The sequence below is a fragment of the Prunus dulcis genome, chromosome 6 (assembly GCF_902201215.1).
Source record: "Prunus dulcis chromosome 6, ALMONDv2, whole genome shotgun sequence".
NCBI classification, from domain to species: Eukaryota; Viridiplantae; Streptophyta; class Magnoliopsida; order Rosales; family Rosaceae; genus Prunus; species Prunus dulcis.
In genome coordinates, this window is record NC_047655.1 from 18,905,103 (window position 1) to 18,925,567 (window position 20,465).

Consider the following 20,465-nt stretch of genomic DNA (forward strand, 5'->3'; position numbering starts at 1 on the left):
CGACGGCCTTCTTGTGAACCACGGCGAGCCTGCTTTTCTTCCTCCAGCAAAGCAACTGCTATGCCAAGTTGCTCATCTAGTTCTCTCTGCGCCCTTTTTCTTGCAGCTCGTCTACGCATTCTTTCTCTAGTTTCTCTCTCTTGCCTCTCCAAAACCTCTTCCATGTCTGCCATTGAGAATGGAGAATGAAATCTAAAATTTGAGAAATGGAAATGTAGAGAAGAATTGGTGTGGGAGGTATGAGCTGAACCTCTGATTTTATAGAAAAATGTACACAGATAGATATGACACGCGGCGCAATCTTAGAGGGTGAAAATCTTATCTGAAATTTGAAATTCAAATGAAATTTCAAATTTCAAATTTATCTGAAATTTGAATTTCAAAATGTATCTGAAATTTGACATTTTGAATTTATCTGAAATTTGAATTTTGAAATGTATCTGAAATTTGAAATTTATTTGAAATTTATCTGAAATTTGAAACCGAAAATCTTATCCGATATGAATAGTATTGACACGTAGGAACCCAAAAATCTTATCCGAAAAAATTATCCAAATTAATTATTTAAGTAAACAAAATTGTGAAAAAAAACAAAAAAATGAATAGTAATTGCCATGGCAAGCCCCTAACTGCTGGAAACACATTTTGCTGGAGGGGACTAGGCCAGCCACTATTCACGTGAATAGTGGCTGCCCTAGGGCTAATCTTGCCATGGCAAGGGGCAACTGGTGGAAATGCTCTTAGGAGCCCCAAGGAGGTAGAGCTCAATTTAAGGCCTCCGTTGGGGATGGCCTTACAATAAAATATCCCTTTCATTTTATGCGTGCGAATATTTTTATGAGTAATGCTACACTTATTACATTTTAATTATATATTTCTATATCACATGATGTGGCATGTACATATCATATATCACATTAATTAAATCAACAAAGTATATTTTAATTAAGAAAATTAGAAAAATAAATATTAGAATAAAGCATGAAAGAAAAGAAAATTGTTAAATAATTTTAATTGATGTGAATGTCCACCTCAGCTGTCACATAAGGTGGTATGAGAATGTGATATACAAATGTGGTAAAAGTAGAATATTCTTTCAATTTTAGTTTTTAGTTTTCATTTTTTGTGCTAGAGTATAGAGGAAAATGAAAGTGAAAATAGGAGTGACTATGAGATTGAGAGAGAGAGGATGAGAGAGGAGGGGAGGATGGAGGGATGAGTAACAAAAGTGAAAACAATTTTAAATAAATTTTTGTTTTCACTTTTGTTACTCATTTCTCCCATCCTCCCTTCTCATATTCCTCAATTCTATCTTCACTCTCATTCTCATTTTCATTCTCCTTCTTTTTCCTCTATCACAAAAAATGAAAACTAAAAATAAAAATCGAAACGATTATCAAACTGGCCCTAAATATGCCAAATGACATGTAAAAAGGTTCCTCACTTTTTGGTGCAAAAGAAATTATTCAAAGCAATTGGCAATTTTGGCATTGCATTAAAAAAAATACAATTTATTGCAAATTATTTGATGAGTGATCTACAGAGAAATTGACAAGTTATTGCTAAGGTGAGTGGAAGTTGATCAATCAATATAGTGGTAAAGTGTTGTCAAGACTTCTTCTCACCCTCCCCTTTTACAGAATCAACATCTGACCCATTAGTTAGTGCCTTCTCAACCTCTTCCTCCACTTCCTCAACCTGCAATTAAAATATATGAAAAGGAAAAAAGAATCCAAATTTAATTAATTAATTAATTACAATTTGTAAAGTTAATTATGGAGTTACTAATTCACCTTGTGGATGACATCCTTGGCTAGCTCAGCCTTTTTGACTGCATCTTCAGCTAGATGTTCAACGGACTCCACAGCTTCTCTGAGCTTAGCATCCTCAGGAAGCTTGTCTTCTACCTGCTCAGCCACCTTCTCTACTTCCTCAGCCAACTCTTCCACCACCTCTGTCACAGATTCCACTGTGTCTACTGCCATGTCCACCTTGCCTGATTTAATCATACTTAGGAATTAATAACTTTAGAGAATAATTTTAATCATAACAATTATTAAGAACTTGAAAGTGTACTTTTAAGGGCCAGCAAGGGTCCCCATTTGTGTCTCAAAGAAGGTATTATTATTGACAGCATTAATCCCACAATCCAGTTTTTCCTGCACAGAAAGGCAAAAATAATAGTAAACTGATGATCAAAGAGCTGCTGATGATTTCTGTTGCCTGCCACTAACAATTAACAGACTAAACACAAAAACAAAACAAACAAAAAATAATTAATTAACCTCACCAAGTAGATAATGGAGATTTATCTGCAGGACTTTGAGTTTCTGGTGGAGATTTTTCTGATGCCTGAGTCACCCTTCACTCCAGCCAATTTTTGGGACAATTTAGATAACTTTCAACTGAAGGATTGATGCATATAAAGATCATACTGAATTAATGGTGTATTAGTGAAGCTTACTTGGTAATTAGCTGTCTGTGATGAGCTCTAATCAATTGATGATCATATGGGAATTTGGTGAATGATGATCTTTGATAAGCCAACATGGGATGCTGCTGATCAGAAGTCAAAGGCAGGCTATGCAAAGTGGCATGGGGGACTTGGAGCTTTGTTTTTTGGCTATGGAGGGTGGACATGGGAGGGTGGAAGCCATTGATGGTTGCCATTAGATCAAATGGGAAGCAATTTCTACAACTTCAAGGCCAAAAACAGAACTGAGAAAAGAAAATAGAAATGAAAATGGGGGTTTTTTTTTTCAAAGGGCTTTGCTTATTTGATGCCAGGCCCCTACTAAGACTAGGAAGTGGCACTATACTGTGAATTGGACGCATGTGCAGGTAGCTAAATAAATGAGGATGGAAAATTTAAGAGATATTTAGTCATACAGAGAGCTTCTATTGAGGGGTCTCTCAAATAAGTTTATTTGAGTGACACCTCTTGTAGGCTCCATTTCGGATTGTATTTCACTAATCAAACCATTTATTTTGTAGATACTCATTCAAAGATCATCTCTACAAAAAATCACTTGAATCCGATATCATTTAACCACTCAATTAAGTTATTGAAATTTTAGCATTTTCTTAAAGCACCGTGTTCATTGATTTTGTAAGACACAATTGGATGTCAAAACGGTTTCCGATTTGTCTAATTTTTTGTAAGGATGATATATGAATGAAGACCTAAAAAATAGATGGTTTGGATCATTGGGAAAAAAATTGTAGGGTACCTTAAAGGGCGTCCCTCAAATAATTTTATTTGAGGGATCTTTCAATAGAAGGGGACTGTTTAGTCATATATCAATTCTTAACACTAATAATATAGATAAATTCTACACCATTTAATTTCTATAAACAAAATCCAAAAAATGACAGCTAACTCTATTGAATTTAATTTTGATTATTAAATTACTTTGATGCCCTATTGAGTGTTTTGAATTTTTTAATGAGGTTTTGGGGTTGGTTTTGTTTTAAGAAATCAATGGTAGTTTAGTAATTTAAAAGAAGTTAAAAGCCTTTTTGTTATGTTGTAAATGGGCTTTGGGTGTGTTTCTAAAGTCCATTTCGTATAGATTTTTTTTTTATAATTTAGGCTCCTATATGGGTATAATAGTGAATCTCTCAAAATTTAATTGCCTTTATCGACCAACAGGAAAACACATGTTCTAATCATTAACATAGAAAAATAAAACAAACAAATAAAAAAAGAGTTCATTTTCCCACTCCTTTTTTTTTTTCCACTTACACTCCTTTTTTTGTTAATAGTAAAAAGTATTAAAATAAAATAAAATGGAATGTAAGCGAACAAAAGGAAAGCGGGAAAATTACCACTCACAAAAACAAGAAAAAAAAAACATAGAAAACACATGTTAGTACAAATCATCTTTTACTAGACAAGAAAATCTTCTGTGAATGATAAGATACTCTAGAAAATCTTCGTGAATTATAAGATACCCTCAAGGCCAATAGAGCTAGTCTAATGAAAAAAAACTTTGACTTACAAATTAGTGGTGACTGAAGGCACATTATTTTTGGCCAGAAGTGTAAAACAACTAAAAAAATATTTAATAAAATAAAATAATGGCAATGGGATAACCACTGTGTTATTTTTTTTATTTTTGGGGATAACTATAACTAATAGAAAATTTTAAAATTTTAAAAAAAATTGTAAGGTCTCTGTCGCCATAATTGATCTCCAACTGCAATCATCGAATTTCATTATCTTTTTTACATCGTTTATGTCGTGCAGGGATAAATCATAATCATATCCCATAGTGTCTTCCACAAGATATAGAGAGATGATTTGCAAATGTCCCCAAATGATTTACAGCGAGACAGAGAAAACTATGGATAGGGACCCATAGATCAGAAAATTGAATATATAAGGCCCCAGGTCCGTAATATTTAGGTCCACTGTATTTTCAGTCCAAAAAATGAAAAAGAAAGAAGTACACTATATTTATATTATTTTAATTGGTCAAAAATGGATTGGGTAAGTCATGTGTCGTGTGGGAAATGATAAAGTAGTGCTAGTAAAGGCGGTGCTCACATTTAAATGAACGATCTAGAAGCTGGCCGGCAAGGGTTTAGCTCAATAAAAAAGGGTCTTGACTTTTAGATTAATGGTCTGAGATTCGTATTTCTATGCCACCTTGACATTATGCGTGAGAGAAAACCCCCTTCTCAAATATTACTTGTATAAATTTAAAAAATGCAGGATCCAGAAGCTTTGTCTTTGTTTCCTTTTTTTATATAATTTTTGTCATCTAAGTTTTTTTTGTGATTTGTGATAGGAATGAAAGTCAAACAATACCAACATCAAGTTTAAGTTGGTCTAATAACAAATAATGAATACATTCTGTTATATCTAACTGTAATTTGTAAACACCAGTTCAGATTTCGTATCTGTTTTGTAAAAAATTGAATTCATTTTGTTGTTGTTTTTTTTACAGTTAGATATAACAGAATGATAAGTTAGTTCATCTCTGATTTGAACATCAAATATATATCACTGAAATTTCTTCTCTACTGGTACAATATTTGGTTCATCAGCAACAACTTTGGTCAAGTCTCCTGCTTTATCCATGGCTGACTCAAAAAAGTTTTCCACCCGATCTTCCACTTCTTCTGCCTGCATTTTTTTTACAGAAAACATAATTAGCTCCTGATGAAATTGAACTAATTTCATATGTGTGTGTGGAGAAAATTAATTATCTAAGTTTTATATGTTATATAAACTTTAAATAACCTTCTCAATCAGCTGGTCTGCAAGATGAGCATCTTTGGCTGCTTCTCTGGCTAAACTTTCAACTAAATCAGCTGCAACCTTGAGCTTTCCATCAGGAAGACGATCACCTATTTCATCCGCCACTTCCTCCACTTTCTCAGCTACCTGTTCTACCACCTCCACCACTGCTTCAACATTGTCTACAATCATGTCCACCTCCTCTACACAATTGAAACGAAATTCGATTTTTCTGATGAGAAAGAAGTCATAAATATAGTCATGAAAGGTAATTTTCAGATTCAATGACACAAACAAGTCTTGTGCATGAGATTTGAACTTGGGACCTCCTCCACTTTAACAAGAGTAAATTTGAAAACTTACTTTTCAATTGTAGCAAGGGCCCCCATTTGTGCCTCCAAAAGGGTATAATTACTGAGAATACCATCCCAATCATCCAGCTTCTCCTGTTTACATGATTAAATAATTTACAGTTTTTATTATACTACTTGAAGAAAAAGGGAAGAAGATCAAATGAATTCATGAAGGTCTGATTGCTAATTACAAAGAGTGTGAAGGGGCTCCAGAAGGACTTTGAACTTCAGGTGATGGAGAACTATTGCACACAATCTTATTCCTACATGGTTGGCTGCTAAGAGTTCTCCTCTGTCCTATTGTGAGAGACAACAATGCATGGTTGGTTCTGAAACCTTGTTGGCATTTCCATGTTGACGATGATGAAAAATGTTGAACTGCTCCAGGTCCAGGATGCTTAGCAAAAAGGCGAGGACTGCTCGTCCATCGGCTAAGATGAATCGATGATACGATTGCTGACATTCGTTATTCTTGATCAAATCCTCCAATTGACAGAACTTCCAAAAGTGCCTTATATCAATCTCCAAATTTTTTCAAAAATGATGGATGCTTTGCTGAGGTTTTGCTGTTTTGGTGGTGGTATATATAGCCTACTGGGTTCAAATGTGAAGAATATAGTCTTGGAAAGTATGAAGAAATTGTCCACATTTTCTTAATGTATTTGGTATGTGCATTTGGATATGCATGAGCAGATGACTTGTTCTATGTACAATCCCCATGGTCAACTACGAGTTTTCTTTTTTCCTTTTCATTTCAAGCCAACGCGCTTAATTGTTATTGAAGATTTGAGCTTCAAATCCGTTTGGTTGAGTTGAAAACATCAGCTAAATGTTTTATCACAGTTAGCTAGCCAATGACAACAATTTTTAAGAAGTAGCTCATCTGATTCTTGAAAATCCCCTTCACGGATCTACAACGGAAAAAAAACTGGTCATTTCTTTACTTCACAGCAGATTATTCTTACAACTAATTTATCTCATAACTTATAACTTCCACATGCAATATGAAATATCTAGAGGTGTGTGACTATATGTTTGTATGAAATTGAAAGGAAGGTAAGCATATACTGCTGTTTGTGCAAATTTCCTCCGAGGAGAATATTCGGGGATGATCCTTTTCACACTCTTCCTCTATTCACCTTGGCACAAGTGTTGGGATAGAGATGCTTTAAGGTATAGAGATATGTTAAAATAACAAACATATTATTATTGTTTCTTTGAAAAAGGAGCGGTGGCACATGCCCTACGAGCTTTACCAACCCTATTATGTTAATTAATTACAAATAATCTTTGGGTTGATCCTTTAATCCAATACAATATACCAAGGCCAGCTAGACACTGATAGGGATGAAGCCTTGGAAGGGCCGGTAGAAACAATTTGATATTACGCAAGGACAAAACAACAAACAAAAGAAACACGTTTTCTGGCCAACTATATATATGTTAGAATATTAGACCAATTGTTTAATATGACATTAAAACAAAAGGTGTAATGATAATGTTCACTTGTTGCACACCAATTGTTTAATTGATCCACTTTCTTTAATTAATACATGTTGGGAGTTCAGTTGAGAGAGAGAGAGAGAGAGAGAGAGAGAGAGAGAGAGAGAGAAGAGGGGGTGGTGTTGAAGAGGGAGGATGGGAATACATATTACAATAATCTAGGAATAATTTGATTTCATTGGAGTGTCAATATTGTCAATGATAAAACAGGAACCTTTGAATTCTTAGGGTGAAAATTTTCATATGCATATATGAGGGTAAGTCTAAGTAAGTTGAAACCAAGGGATAAGAAGAAAGAATTGACAAAATGAGAAATATCTGTGTGCGTAATTCGTATTTTTTATTATTATGTTCATATGGTATAATTTGTGTGCTTGTTGTAATATGAGTAGATGACAGAGTTAAGATTTCCCATTAATAAATATCCACTTATATTATTATAACATGTGAACGAGTTATATCACGTGATCATGATTCATATATACTATTTCCTCAAAGAGAATAAGGAGAGATTAATAAATAATGATATAAAAGGAGAGAAATTGAATGTAACCACTCCCAAACTCTATTTCCTCATCCTTTCTTTGGTGGTGCAAAATAAGGTCGCTCTTAAGTTCATAATTTGTTTATATGATGCATTAATAACACCAATTGCCGATAAGATGCAGTAATTATTTCACCAATAGAACTTGATAATCTATTAGAAAAGAATAAATATTAATGAATACAATTTTACAGAAGCAGTTAGAGATGACAGAATTATAGGTATCCTGTTCATCTCTGATTGGAAAATCTCATATATATATCACTGGATTTTCTTTTCTACTTGTACATTTTGTTCATCACCAACGTCTTTGGTGATCACATTCCCTGCTTGATCCACGGCTGACTCAAAGAAGTCTTCTACCCGATCTTCCACTTCTTCTGCCTGTATTTTTGAGACAAAACACTAATTAATTTTTATCCACCTTCTAGTGTGCTGAAGAAAAAATTATCTGATTTCATTTTCATGTTTTACATATAATAATTGAAGTACCTTGTCAATTAGCTGGTCTGCAAGGTGAGCATCTTTGGCTGCTTCTTTGGCTATACTTTCAACTGCTTCAAGTGCATCCTTAAGCTTTCCATCAGGAAGATGATCACCTATATCATCTGCCACTTCCTCCACTTTCTCAGCTACCTGCTCTACCACCTCCACCACTGCCTCAACTGTGTCTACAATCATGTCCACCTCCTCTGCACAATCAAAACCCAATTCAATTTTTCTGATGAGAAAAACGAAAATACATTCAAGATATGCAACAACACAACTACGATTCGAACCCAGAACCTCTTCCAATAGGGTAAACTAGAATATTACTCACTTTTCAATGCTAGCAAGGGCGCCCATTTGTTCCTCCAAAAGGGTATAATTACTGATAATACTATCCCTATCATCCATCCTTTCCTGTTTATAATAATTTGCAAAAAGTTAAAAAAGAGTATAAATGAATATTCATTTATATAGATTATAGAGCATTGAAAGGTCTGATCTGATTGCTAATTACCAGGAGTGTGAAGGGCCTGAAGCTCCAGGTAATGGAGAACTATTGCACATAATCTTATTCCTACATGGCTGCCTGCTAAAAACATTCCTCTGCCCTATTGTGAGAGACAAAAATTCATGGTTGGTTCTGAAACCTTGTTGGAATTTCAATGTTGCTGATGAGAAATGCTGAAACACTCCAGGATGCTTGACGAAAAGGCGGCTACTCGACCGGCAAAGATCAACCGATGTGATTGTTGACATGGGTTCTTCTTGATCGACCTCCAATTAACTGTCCAAAAATAAAATTTTGAATTTTGTTAATGAGAGTTTTTGCTTTGATAGTAGTATATTTATAGACTATCTGGGTTCAATGTGAAGATTAGTCAAGGAAGCACGTTCCATGAAAGGGTTCAATATGAATATTGTAATCGTAAGCATTTTCTTAATGGATTTGGTGCAATGGATAATTGCATATGCATGACAATAGGAAAGTACGAAACAGATGACTTGTTCTCCATGGTCAACTAGGAGTTTTTCTTTGACAGTATTTTGTTTAAAGCCACGTGGGAAATTATATATTAATAATCTCTGATATAAATAATATTTCCTTCGTCATAGGTTCGAGTGATGTTGAAGACCTTACAGGAATTAATTACAAATTAATGCTTGGCTTGAAGCATAATTAATCCAATCCAATTCCAAGTCCAGCTAGAGGCTGACAGCGATGAATAATTCATCATGAATTGATAGCTTTTGGAAAGTCATGTTGAAACAACTTGCTTTTACTCAAGGACAAAACATTGGTAAACCAACGTTTCCAACTTGTTAAATTAAAAAAAAAAAAAAACACGTTTTATATATAGCCCTAATATTCAACACTGTTATAAAATACCCTGAAATATGTGCAGTATTTTGAGCTGTACGTAAAGTAGATGAGACACAGCATTTAACGAGGTTCGGCTATGCCTACGTCCTCGAAGAGCAGCAGCAGTAACTTTTTCACTAAATAAAATGATATGGCTACAACTTTAGTGTTTACAACATATGTGGCTCACTGAAGTTTCTCTCTAGGAAAATTTCTCTCTGTTTTCTCTTCTCTCTTTTCTTTCCTCTTTTTTTTCTTCTTCTTCTTTCCGTTTCTCTTCTTATTTATAGGCTGAGAAAATCACTATTCATCACTATTCACCCGTGACAGACAAACTCTATCAAAGCCGCCAAATGAACAGTAATGAATAGTAGTGGGCTCCACACCAATACTTTTACAACACTCCCCCTTGGAGACCACATGTCCCTAGATTGGTTGCTTCATTCAAACCTTGCTTGAAAAAACCCAGTGGGAAAATCTATGTGAAGGAAAAAGAGTACAACGTGCATATGTCCTATGTTAGAGGACTCTTGAATGCTCCCCCTGATTTTGCATGCTCCAACTTGATTGCTTGCAGAGTTGTCGTAATCCGATGCCATGCACTAACTTTTGGAAAGTATATTTCGGCAATGATTTAGTGAAGAGATCTGCCAGGTTATCACTTGAGCGGATTTGTCCGACTTTGATTTCTTGACTCTTCTGGAGCTCATGTGTATAGAAAAACTTTGGTGATATGTGTTTGGTCCTGTCACCTTTGATATATCCTCCTGTGATCTGAGCAATACAAGCTGCATTGTCCTCATTCAAAATTGTTGGAGTGTCTGTTGTTGAGGGTAGGGCACATGTGCTTCGGATGTGATGGATTACCGACCTTAACCAAACGCATTCACGACTGGCTTCATGGAGGGCAAGTATTTCTGAGTGATTGGAAGATGTGGCCACTAATGTTTGTTTTGTTGACCGCCATGAGATCGCAGTTCCTCCACATGTAAATACATACCCAGTCTGTGATCGTCCTTGATGTGGATCAGAGATATATCCTGCATCAGCATAACCAATAATACTCTGGGCGTTGGTCGATTCACTGGAATAGAATAACCCCATGTCTGTTGTCCCACGAAGGTATCGTAGAACATGTTTGATGCCGGTCCAGTGTCGCCATGTTGGAGCAAAACTGTACCTTGCTAACAGATTGACTGAGAATGATATGTCTAGTCTGGTACATTGTGCTAGGTACAATAAAGCACCTATGGCACTAAGATATGGTACTTCTGGACCAAGGACCATTTCATCATCCCCTTTTGGACGATATGGGTCTTTCTTAGTGTCAAGCGATCGAACGACCATTGGAGTGCTAAGTGGATGGGCTTTATCCATGCCAAACCGTTTCAATACTTTCTCAGTATAAGCAATAATCTCGTTGGCATAATGCTCGATCTTTCAGTCGAGACAAATATTTCTGGAACTCTTGAGAAGCTTTAATGTGTTTGCAAACATATTAATGTACTCACTGAGGCAATTTAGGCATATTAGTATTGAGTATGGATTTTATGCTTTAGGCATATGTCATTCAGGGACTTGCTTCATGCAATTTCAATCCTTTCAAGGATTTTGTTTAAAGGGATTAAACTTTATGACACATTATATAGCTTTAACCCAGCTATGTATACATCTTTAGGGAATCACTTCAGGTGATATGCTCTGTGCATTTAATAACCCTTAAAGATAACATGTTGGTCTCAGTAAATGTGCAATAAATGGAGAAAACCTAACATTCCTTGTTTCTGCCAGAAACATTGTGTCATACTAAGTAGGTACATTCCCTTTTATTCCGAACACCCAAGTATAACTTTCAGTATTAACAAATTTTGGGGTTCGTACTGTGGGTTTGTTCTTTCACGTTCATTCTCATCTATAATGGAATTGCCTCATTCCATTTTGGCCAATGATATTGTCGACATTTAATAATTGAGCGTGGTTCCAATCAACACAGCCCATTGATGATTTGAGTAGCTACTCCAAAATCAAAATTTGTCATTCATCAATTCATGATCCCACCATTCTCATGTGCATGCGCATGCATCAATTATAAGCATTTCTTTGCCTTTTGGGTACCCAAGCCACTACAGGGGGCTTTTATTATGTGAGAATGTGGATTATAACCTCCAATGGAGCGTTATGTTATAGTAGGGCGTGGATAATCTCCATTTAGGGAGTTGGAACATTTAGAACCATATATCTGGCATGCTGCAGACATGCCACAGATTAATATATACATGTCAATTGATTTCTGGGACTTTAACCCATACAATTTGCAACGCATTAGGCGTGCACAATATCAATATTGACATGTCAAAGGATTGTCCTTTCGGGACTTCAATCCACATCATTTGCTACGCCACAGGCGTGCATCATATTGATCACTGCTATACCCATATTTTGTTCTTATGGGACTTTAATTTGTGCAGTGTATTATCAATGTATCCAACTTGCAATTTGTAAAATTTGCATTAATAATTCATGGATACATACAAGCCATTCTTTTGGAATGGACTTATCTCCCCATTTGGTTACCTTTCAAGATAAAATATCAAATAAGTATATAAGCATAAAATAACACAAGTATTGCTTACATCCTTAGGTGGGAGAAACTTTTCTCAAGTATCATTCATGCTTGTATCGGCCCAGTAAATATAATGTAGCGCTTGATGATCTAGTTATATCCTGCAAGAGCAAAATCACAATTCTTTTCTCTGTCAAAAACAAATAACTCTCAGAGTTAGGATCACTTCATGGATTCTTTCTTCAGATGTTCATTCTAAAGAAATAAAATCTCTTATGAACAGAGAGCTGCAAAAGAGAAAAAATGCAAAAAATTGTGATATTGATTGCAAGATAAGGTAAGCAATCAGGGAAGGAAGCTGGTGGGAGCAGACAAGCAGCTCATCAATCAAGGAAGGAAGCTGGTGGGAGCAGAAAACAAGCTCTCAATTCTCCTAGTCTAGAAGGACCTCAGGAGATTAGAGCACAAGGCCGCCTTCACAATTCCCTGATCTTGCAGAAACATGATCAGGGATAGTCTTGCTTCTTGAATGGATGATCAGAGATAGTCTTGCTTCTCAGGCATATTAAGTGCTTAATGATAAGAAAAACAAGTAGATATAACATCATTTTGTATGGGAAAACTGGATGTCTTCTACAAAGAAAATTTCGTTAGTAACACATTTATACACAAATACAATGAATAGATAGAACCGGTGAATTTCAAATTAACCATAGGAAAAATTGCGAGATTCTCGGGATACTTTTGAAAAAGTAGATCCGTGAAATCCGTAAAGCAAGATCGGCTTTGAAAATAATACTTGAAAACGCCGAAAGTGCCGACAGGCATTATCAGAGGCCGCGTGAAGTTTTGGACTCTTGCGAAAGAAAAAGATAATGTGGGGATTCGAGAAGATATTGGAATCCTGAAAAGTTGCCACATTTTCGTCTATAGATATTGCCTTTGCAAAACTTGATTGAGCAACTGCGTTTCAACTCAACTTTGTTTCAACTCAACTTCCTTCATTTTCTGAAACTTTAGTTTTGTAAGACTTTCTTTGAAACCTTCTTAAAATGGCTTCCTCTTCTTCCTGCCCAAATAATTTCAATTTAAATGATGCTCCCCCAACAACCAGTGACGCCAAAGTTTGGCGTCCATCCTTTGTATCCCAAAATCGTCATCTCACAGTTAATGATTCTGTGATGATGAATGATGCTACTGCTGTCATAGTAGCTAGGAATTTCATTATTCCAATGGATGAAATGCTGTTGACAGGGAGTTCTGAGGAAGAAGCTATTAATGACTCAATGGCTTCTAGCATTCAGAGTGCTGCTTCTGTTTCTAACTTGGCTGATCGTTTGCGTGTTAGAGCAAGCGAGGTTCAGAAGCTGACAACTGAAAATTATTCTCTTCAAAGAATGCTTCATGAGTCTCAAAAGGAGGTTGAGAAACTCAAAGGAGAGAATAATTCCTTGTTGAAACTGGTGAGTTCGTACTCTGTTGATACACAGAGAAAGCTAGACATGCTGCAGGTCTCAAATGAAAAAATTTTGGGAGACCATGAGAGGCTCATGGCTAGGCTTAAGAAGCGCCGTCCTCTTCCTTCAGAGGCTTCCAGAACATAATGTAATTTTATAGATTTTACAGGGCCTGCACTTTCATTGCAGGTGTAAAAATCTATCTGTTGTATGTTCCTTTCCTTTTATAATAATAATTGCGCACATTCTTAAACTTGCATATGTGGTTTTTACGTCTTTTCAAAATGACGGTCTGGAACCTTGTGCCTTATAGGTTCAAATAACCACATCAAATCTCTCATATTTCCATGCATGTGAGCCCAGAACTTTTGGTCTGGGTTAAACCCAAACTCATAATTTATTAGCCATTTTCAAATGGACATGAAATATGAATTGAATAAAAGCTACGATAATATCTCAATATAGTAGTGAAGAACATTAACTACTATATACCCACAACTTCAAGTTTTAGGATCTCTCATATATTTGGATCCATGGGCTTCCGGCCCAGATGTAACAAAATATGTGGGGAGCCTCAATTCATCATTTGATTTTTATACTGATATTATCCATTTCACGGTGTATTCTTAACAACAGGATTCACAAAATATATTTCTTCCTTGAGGTGTCGATTATAACAAAATCGAACTTTATTAAATTCATCATTCTCTTATGCCAAGAAAATTTGTGGTGTACCACAATTTGCAATAATACCTCAAAGGTTGTCCATTTAACTCTTGGAACTTTAGGTTCTCCACACTTGTTAGATTTTGAACTTCAGGCCAAAATCACATATTCTCATTGTATGGACATTTTTACAATTTTCTATACATATTTCGGGACTTCAAGCCCTTACATAATTGTCCATATTTTGAGGAACTTCTGGCATCTCATTTAATTGTTTATCCATGAGTTTAAGGAACTGCAGGTTCCATTTTGTATATAGTGACGGTTTCCCCAAAATGGTTAATATTTATGCATACGTCACTATTCATGTGAATAGTACTATTCATCAATCATGAATACATACCTATTCATATGTGCAGTACATTTGCCAGTACAGTTATTATTCATGTGTACGGCACTTTTAACCAATACGGTACTGTTACATCATTAAGGAAACCCAGGTCCTTATTCACATGTCAGGGATCAAGGACCCTTAAGTCCGATCACATGTTTACAAATATAGTACCGGAGAGACTGCCAGCAAATATAGTACCGGAGAGACTGCCAGCTCTCATATCAATATCATCATCAAGGATCTTCAAGTCCTGATGTAAATGTATGATGAGGATCAAGGAACTTCTGGTCATGATCTGTATACTGTAAAAACTCATCATACAGCACAATTAATCCATAAAATAAATTTACCGTTTAAATAAATTACTTGTATGGACGTTAATCCCGCACCATACTTTAAATGTGCGGTAAAGTAAACGTGCTTGTATGGGCACTAATTCTGCTCCATACATTTAAATAACAGTAAAGGCGTAGACGATAAACCCGCACCACCCTTTAAAGTAAATTTACGATAAAGTAAATGTGCTGTATGGACTAATTCTGCTCCATACATTTAAATAACAGTAAAGGCGTGGACGATAAACCCGCACCACCCTTTAAAGTAGGTTAATTTGCTGTAAAGTAAATTCACAAATTAAATTGCTGTATGGACGTTAATGCCGCACCATACTTTAAATGACAGTAAAGGAGACAGAGGAATAACCACATAGTGTTGAGTTGAAAAATTTCAGAAATAAAAGGAGAGACTATCGTGCTGATAACGTGTTATAAAATAACCTGAGATATGTGCGGATATTTTGAGTTGTACGTAAAGTAGATGAGACACAGCATTTAACGAGGTTCGGCTATGCCTACGTCCTCGGAGAGCAGCAGCAGTAACTTTTTCACTATAAAATGATATGGCTACAACTTTAGTGTTTACAACATATGTGGCTCACTGAAGTTTCTCTCTAGGAAAATTTCTCTCTGCTTTCTCTTCTCTCTTTTCTTTCCTTTTTTTTTTCTTCTTCTTCTTTCCGTTTCTCTTCTTATTTATAGGCTGAGAAAATCACTATTCATCACTATTCACCCGTGACAAACAAACTCTATCAAAGACGCCAAATGAACAGTAATGAATGAATAGTAGATCACTATTCACCCGTGACAGACAAACCCTACCAAAGCCGCCAAATGAACAGTAATGAATAGTAATGAACAGTAATGAATAGTAGTGGGCTCCACACCAATATTTTTACAACAAACACAGAATTGTTAGAATATAATTAATATAAACCCTTGGCTTATGCTTGTTGGTTGCACCGATTATTTTTTTAATTGGGCTTACATCCACTCTCCTTAATTAATCAAAGGGCTCACATGGTGAGAGGGGGATGGGAATATTAAAAATATAGGAATAATTTGATTTACTTGGAGAGTGTCACTAACTATTGTCAATAATAAAATAGGAACCTTTAAATTATTGTTAAGTGAATTTCTTAGGGTTTATGTCTAAGTCAAGTAAGTATATAGAAATCAATGATGAAAATTACGAGAAAGAATCAAGAGATGTAAGTGACATGCGGTGCATTGTATGCAGACTAACTACCACACTTTTTCAAACTCAAGATGTTTTAGGCAACATGTGGATTGGTAAATGGTCAATGAACAGGAACTGGAATTGGCAACTGGAGCAAAGATTGGAACAAGAACTTGGAGATGGACTAGAGCAGGAATTGACTAAAACGATTAAATCAATTAATGGATGGCAATATGAGCAGATTAGGGAAACTGAGGGTAGAACGGAACTAGAGACAATGATTGATGGGTGGTGGGGGCAAAATGACATAATTAAATTAAGCGGAAAGAATAAATTAAGAGTTATTATGAGTTAGTTGGTTAAATGAATTGATTTTGATGTCTGTTTAAAACATTGAAAGTTAGATTCTCATTTGGTAAAATTTTATATGGTTTAAATTAGTACGAATATGTGATGCGTTGTACGCATGCCCTACACTGTGAAGGATGTGAAAAACATGATTTCTCTTAGAGAAAAAGAGGCAAAATAGACAATAAAATAGAGGGAAACATGGAGAAAAGATGTTTTGATGGGAATGATCTAATTGTTGGCATTAGTAGATTAAAGAATAATCTCTTTAATTAGGTTTTCCAAATAGATGTGTAAAATCCATGTTGAAAGTATAGGACCAAGGCTTTCATATATGTAACGTCAAAGGAGGGAGGAGGTCAAGGAAACTTGTAGGAAAAAACGTGAAAGCTGGCGAAGGTGAAATCTTCAGTCGGTAAAGATTAGGTGACGAAAATGTCATTTTGGGAAAAAAAAATAAAGACAATGGGGGGTAGGTAGGGAAATATGTTTGGCGGTGACAATAGCACCATTTGTTTATTATTATGAGATTGAAATTGCAATCCTGAATTGACTGTTTCGACTTTCTTCAATGTTAAATACCTAAATTACCCCTGGTGGTATTATGACCACACACAAAAATAATAATAATAATAATTACCCCTGGTGGCACGTGTTTGTAGTTTTGTTATTTCTATCTTGTTTTATGGTAAATGTGAGTTACGTTCTCATTTATTTCATCTTAGAGATCGTTTAGATTGTATCTATAAGCGTTTTTACTATAAGCAAATTGAAAGTTTTGTTCAAAATTCAAGCGCTTCCAAAAAAAGCAGGTGAAGTGTTTCCTAAAAACATTACTTAGCATAAAACGTCTTTATAAAGTTTGTTGTTGGTAGTGTCAAAAATTTTGATATGGGTGCAGGGAGACATGCCTCGGGTGTCCGTAGAAACCCTCTTATCAGAAACAGTGAGGCCTAGTCAGAGAGTATCAAGCCCATATTCACTTCACACACAGGCCCAATCTTCTGTTTGATAGAGGCGATTTGCAGCGGTCATCCCAAGCTCTCTCAAGACCAAGACTTTTCTCTCAAGTCTGCTCCCACCCAAACCATGCCATTCCCAAGCCAACCGACATTTTTCCTAAATAAGATTAAGATCACTTCTTTTAACAACTAATAAATGGAAAAGGAAAATACTTAGCTTCTTACGTGTAAGGACTTGTTTTTCTTTGTAGATAAATCTCAGTCAGATACGTGTTTAGAATTTTTTTTTTGTATTTTTAATAATTTATTTTCGTATATATATGTCAAACTGTAATTTATTATCTATAAAAAATATATAATTTAAAAAATGAATTTTTACATGCAAAGAGCGAAACGATGTGTAACAAACAACCTTAAGGAGATAACTTAAGGGGTGAACATGTCACTTGCGCAAGGTTTTGTCACTCCCTAACAGTACAAGAACTTCCTAGGATTTTGGCATACAAAACGGAAATCAAATCAGTTGTGTTTTTTTTGCTCATTAATTGATGGACAATTTCCATAGTAAAAGATAAAACAAAATGAAAAAGAAAACCCCAGTTGATGTAGATATGGTACCGTACAGTGAACGCGGAAAGAGTCATTAAAGCTCATTGACTATGTTGCACAGTGACAAAAGAATAAGCAAACATCCAAGTAAAGGCAAAAGTCTCTTTGAAAACGAACTCCCCCAATTAAGCAAAGAACTAGTTGTGCAAGAAGAAAAGGAACTGAGCCCATGTTGTCCATGACAATCAATTTCCAAGCTCCGTATGTGGCTGGAGATCTAATCCTTTGCCTTGACTCTCTGACTCTCTCTCTCTTTCTCTCTCTCTCTCTCTTCTGGCTCATAAACAAACAAAGGGTATGAATTTCTAATTTCTAACCCCTGTGTTGAATCTCCTCTGTTTTTCTTTTTCCTTTTTTCAATGGGGTTTGATCACAGAAAACTCATCCTCCAAACCAATTTCAGTGAGGAAGATTTCTGTCCAAATCAGTGTAAGCAACCTCCGACCCATGGGGGTTTCTGTTTTCTTCCTTGTTTCAAAACATGCCGTGATGTATGTAAGAATATTATAGTCTTTGGTGGTAGGGAACTTCGTCCTCCACTTTTTCCAGACCCTACTCTTCTACCACCATCACCACCATCTCCAGACCCTACTCTTCCACCACCATCACCACCATTACCACCACTGACTGATTATTATCAGCCCCCATCTGAACAGAAACATATACTTGAAACAAGCATGAAAATTACAGGTTGTATGATTGGGGTTGCTCTTCTTGTTGCTATTGTTTTCTCTATTGTAAGATTTTATTGGCGCCGCAGCAATTCCAGGAGGAGGAGGAGTAGTTCTTTACCAATTTTGTTTGATGCCCAACAAGATTTTCTTGATGAAGATCATGGACCTGTTCTTGATCATCCCATTTGGTACATCTACACTGTTGGGCTCCCGCAATCTGTAATTGACTCCATAACAGTCTGCAAGTATAAAAAAGATGAGGGGTTGATTGAAGGAACAGATTGTTCTGTTTGCTTGAGTGAGTTTGAAGAAGATGAGAGTCTTAGGCTTTTGCCCAAGTGCAGTCATGCCTTCCACATCCCTTGTATTGATACCTGGTTGAGATCGCATAAAAATTGCCCTCTTTGCCGCGCTCCAATTGTTTGTGACATTGCTAGGGCTCAAGAAAGTGTCCCTGAGCCTATTTCGAGGGATTCAGGTTCGAGGGAAAGCATTGAGGTAGAGAATTTGGAGAATAATGGAGGGGTTGGAAGCCTTGGAAGTGGGACTGGTGAGGTTGGGATTACAGATGATGAGAATGTTTTTGCAATTCCAACTGAGGGAAGAACTGCTGAAAATTCAGGAAAGGTTTTGCCAAGTTCTACTGTGGCTGCTGGTAGTCGTGATCCAAGAGCATTAAGTGATTTGACTGACAATCGCCGTGTTACTGAAGAGGACATACAACCAATTAGGAGGTCAGTTTCGATGGATTCGTCATCTGCTTCGCGAATATACCGTGATGTGGCCAATGTCATTCCTGAAGAAGGAAGTTCAAATTCCCAATTAGTACATGTTAAGAATCCGAATTCGGGGATTGTTTCCAAGTATGGCAGTTCAAGTTCTAGCCTTGCCAAGCTAATGAGGAGTTCTTCAATTGGGTTTTCTCTGCAGATGGGGCCAATATCAATGAAAAGGCCTTTCTCATCTGGCAGGAAGTTTTTCTCATCCAAACATGGAAGGAGTCAAAGCTCAATCCTTCCCTCATGAAGATTTGGTTAGCCTTTTTTATGTCTCAAGTTTCAAGTCAGTTTCAAGTAAAATTAGGGAATATATATATACATATGGCCTTCTCAGTGGCCTCTGCTGTATCTGTAGAATAAAACTTAAAAGTTGGTATAGAGGGTATGTCAATCTGAAGAAACAAAAGCTGGTTCTACATGAAATAAGGGTTTTGGTACTGCAATTTCAATTTTTGAGGTTCTCAAATGTAAGAAAGAACATACAGACTGCAAAAATGTGGTCCTATGGCCTCTCTGATGGCAAATTTGCGTTTGTTGTGAAAAGTAAATGCCTTCAACAGGGGATACTTGAAATCTGCAAAACAATTTATACTTTTTTTTACCACAGAAATTTGCAATATAAGCACACTTCAGTTTTGATTTATCTTCTGTTTTCACCCCCTATTTTCCTGCATATTAGTCCAATGCCAGACTTAATAAGCATGGTTGAAACTTGTGAAACTGCTCTGAACATTCCAGCTCCTTTAATTGTTTTTAAAGTTGATACTGATGGATTGGAGTTATAGGAAGCTGAGTTTATGAGAAAATGCAGCTTTAAAATTCTTTGAGGATGCTTGTTTGTTGTGATTTTTCGTCTGTGTTTAATTTTATTTAGCATGATGGGAAGCTGCTGGCATAATTTGCTGCTAGTGCACACAAACTCATTATTTGTTGTCTGAATAGTTCTCTAGTCAGCAAAACACTGCTTAAGTCCACCACAATTCAATGTGCAAATTTTCTATGGA

General features: G+C 36.0%; 4 protein-coding genes across 5 annotated transcripts; 1 reads left to right on the forward strand and 3 right to left on the reverse strand.

Moving 5' to 3' along the window:
• Positions 1 to 1,741: 1,741 nt before the first annotated feature.
• LOC117632403 lies at positions 1,742 to 2,820 on the reverse strand. The gene is made up of 4 exons (XM_034365864.1): positions 2,465 to 2,820; positions 2,291 to 2,362; positions 2,077 to 2,159; positions 1,742 to 1,996 (listed from the first exon to the last, which is right to left on the reverse strand). Exons 1-4 carry the CDS (start codon positions 2,668 to 2,670, stop codon positions 1,785 to 1,787), a joined length of 573 nt encoding a protein of 190 aa, XP_034221755.1. The 5' UTR covers positions 2,671 to 2,820; the 3' UTR covers positions 1,742 to 1,784.
• Positions 2,821 to 4,818: 1,998 nt separating this feature from the next.
• On the reverse strand, positions 4,819 to 6,159 carry LOC117632259. Its single transcript, XM_034365697.1, has 4 exons — positions 5,790 to 6,159; positions 5,609 to 5,691; positions 5,249 to 5,448; positions 4,819 to 5,131 (listed from the first exon to the last, which is right to left on the reverse strand). The coding sequence occupies exons 1-4, from the start codon at positions 6,059 to 6,061 to the stop codon at positions 5,009 to 5,011; spliced, it is 678 nt and encodes a 225-aa protein (XP_034221588.1). The 5' UTR covers positions 6,062 to 6,159; the 3' UTR covers positions 4,819 to 5,008.
• A 1,640-nt stretch (positions 6,160 to 7,799) lies between these two features.
• Positions 7,800 to 9,031, reverse strand: LOC117632375. Its single transcript, XM_034365833.1, has 4 exons — positions 8,649 to 9,031; positions 8,466 to 8,548; positions 8,138 to 8,337; positions 7,800 to 8,029 (listed from the first exon to the last, which is right to left on the reverse strand). Exons 1-4 carry the CDS (start codon positions 8,888 to 8,890, stop codon positions 7,907 to 7,909), a joined length of 648 nt encoding a protein of 215 aa, XP_034221724.1. The 5' UTR covers positions 8,891 to 9,031; the 3' UTR covers positions 7,800 to 7,906.
• Positions 9,032 to 18,099: 9,068 nt separating this feature from the next.
• Positions 18,100 to 20,104, forward strand: LOC117631073 (RING-H2 finger protein ATL16-like). 2 transcript variants are annotated; one of them, XM_034364019.1, is made up of 2 exons: positions 18,100 to 18,552; positions 18,589 to 20,104. In XM_034364019.1, the coding sequence occupies exons 1-2, from the start codon at positions 18,368 to 18,370 to the stop codon at positions 19,706 to 19,708; spliced, it is 1,305 nt and encodes a 434-aa protein (XP_034219910.1). In that variant the 5' UTR covers positions 18,100 to 18,367; the 3' UTR covers positions 19,709 to 20,104. The 2 variants fall into 2 exon arrangements, with proteins under 2 accessions (XP_034219910.1, XP_034219909.1); XM_034364018.1 differs by having other exon boundaries at positions 18,101 to 20,104.
• The last annotated feature ends 361 nt before the right edge of the window (positions 20,105 to 20,465 follow it).